The sequence below is a fragment of the Echinops telfairi genome, unplaced genomic scaffold (genome assembly GCF_000313985.2).
Source record: "Echinops telfairi isolate 266 unplaced genomic scaffold, ASM31398v2 ScPeMD7_9;HRSCAF=40, whole genome shotgun sequence".
Lineage (NCBI taxonomy): Eukaryota > Metazoa > Chordata > Mammalia > Afrosoricida > Tenrecidae > Echinops > Echinops telfairi.
Window position 1 is genome coordinate 11281613 of NW_022103906.1, and position 2290 is coordinate 11283902.

General features: G+C 46.6%; 1 protein-coding gene across 1 annotated transcript in view; it reads left to right on the forward strand.

Moving 5' to 3' along the window:
* The window catches only part of MCPH1 (microcephalin 1), a 343376-nt gene extending 341336 nt beyond the window's left edge, over positions 1 to 2040 (forward strand). The window contains exon 14 of the mRNA XM_030884654.2: positions 1291 to 2040. Coding sequence (XP_030740514.2) covers positions 1291 to 1349 — 59 coding nt within the window. The 3' untranslated portion in view covers positions 1350 to 2040. The remainder of the gene's footprint in view (positions 1 to 1290) is intronic.
* Positions 2041 to 2290: the final 250 nt, after the last annotated feature.

The window sequence follows — 2290 nt, forward strand, 5'->3', positions numbered from 1 at the left end:
CACACACACACACACCTCCTGATTAGTGTCTCGGTCAGCGAGGATGACCCACTCCGTTCCTTTCCACTCTGAAAGGAGCATTAAGAATGGAGCAGTGCCGCGTCCCCTGTAAGATAAAGGAGGTGTCCGAGGGCAGCTGAGCTATGTCCTCCGCAGGGGCTGTAGCCCTGTGCCACGGGCTGGTCTGAGGGCCGCCACCCGTGTGTTAATTAAATGTTAGGGTTTCCAACTACCAGGTCCTTAGAGCTCATCTGTCCGACTTCTTCCACTGAAAACTGAAAAAATTGAAATTCTTCCTATTTCATGCTCCGTGTACAATAGGTACATCGGTAGACAGGTCGGAAGGAAGGAGGGCATGGCCTAGAACTCATCGATGGTTGTCATAATTGGAGACTACTTTGTATACTTATGTGTGCAGTTTTGTGGTGGTGTTGGTCCATTCTAACTCACAGGGGCCCCACATAACTGAAGAACTGCCTTGAGGGGTGCCCGGTTTGGACCATGGAGGCAGATCGCCAGGTCTTCCCCCTGCAGAACCATTGCTGCTGCTGCTGCTGCTGCTGCTGTGAGGGGCTGTCGAGTCTGTTCCAACCCCGTTAGACCCTGTGTTCCCCGATGGAAACATCACCCAGTTCTGCAGTGAGCCCATGGCCGTGGCCAGCGAGGGGGTCAATCCATTCCACTGAGGGTGAGGGGTGCAGAGCCCCAGCCTTTTGAGGAGGAGCAGCTGAGCACGTACTGGCTTTTCTGTGCGCCTAAGAGTGTGTGCGAGAGTTTGCTGGCATTTTAACTCAGTTCTCCTGCATCCTATCCGCTCCACTGCCATCAAGCCCGTCCCCACTCATCAGCCGTTTCTGAGACTGTAACTCTTTACCAAAGCAAGAAAGCCTCATCTTTCTCCTGCAGCGTGGCTGGTGAGCTTAAACTGCTGACCTTTCAGTTATTAACGCAGTGCTACCTGGGCTCCTTCCCTGGGTCTGGCGAATTCTACTTTGTTTAATAGAATTTTCTACAAGGAACGGAGTGTTCTGCGATGAAAATCTGCCACAGCTAGTAGGGGATGTGGCAATTGAGCACTTTAATGTTGCTAGCGTGACTGAAGAATTTTATATTATGCTACTTTTATTAATTTTATTTAAATTGCCACATGAGCAACTTGGCCAGATGAATAGTGCTTTTCTGCATGATTTAAGGTTTTTGAAAGTATGATTTTGTGTATATTTCTAAAGTTATACGTTTTTTATGTGGCTGACCATTGTAAATGCTTCAGCTGCTTTTCTTTCCTTCTAGATTCCATCACTCAGCACAAGATCTGCCCCTCTGAAAACTACTTATTGCCGCAACGATGAAGCCGTCACTCAGCACGGGGCTGTTGCAGACAGCTTCAAAGTTGTCTTTGGACAGCCACATGAGAAACAAAACTGAAGAGACACAACTGACATAGAAAGGATCACTTTTTATGTCATCATATGTTTGCCTTGTGTGCCTTGTGAATTTCATGTAAAGGAACTGCTTTATGGACTTTCTGATGGCTGAATATTAGTTTGCGAGGAACGCTGGCCAGCCCGATTGGGGCCTTCCTTATGTAATGTCAGTCTTTGTATCTTAGCTAGCGTCGTCACTGAAAGGACAGAGAACCTTCCTCATTGATGCATATGTTAAATAGAGTGATACTTAAGTTATTATTGAGAACAAAGAATCCCCCACATGTCTTGGCTCAGATATAAAAATCTTGTTTAACTTACTATGTACTGGATATAACATACATTAATCAGCTAATCATGTTTTTTACATAGCTGCAGTTCTGAGGAAAATAATTCATGACGATATGAAAGAAGTGTGAGAGTGCGCCGCCATGTTAATTAGTACCAGCTGAGAAAGCTGGCTTCTCCGCGCGTCACTTACGGGGAAATCACCCTGGAGAGATCAAGGCTTATATTTGCAAGCGTGATGCTGAAAGTCCACTAGAAGACTCTGGCAACTGAAACTGAAATGTAGATATACTGATTGGGGGCTTTTCAATAAATCCAACTATGTTAAGAGTCTGGGTGGTGTGTGTAATGATCACGCATTGGTCAGTGATCCACAAGATTGGCAGTTCAAAACCACCGGTCACTACTCTGGAGGAAGATGGGGCTCTCTACTCCCATAGAGAATGGCAGGCTTGTCAACCCCTCAGGGCACTTCTACCCTGTCATGTAGGGTCACTGTGAGTTGGCGTCCATTCAAAGGCAGTGAAATGTTAAGGCTTCACCGTGATACTCTGATACTCCTCTCTCCTCGTGTCCTT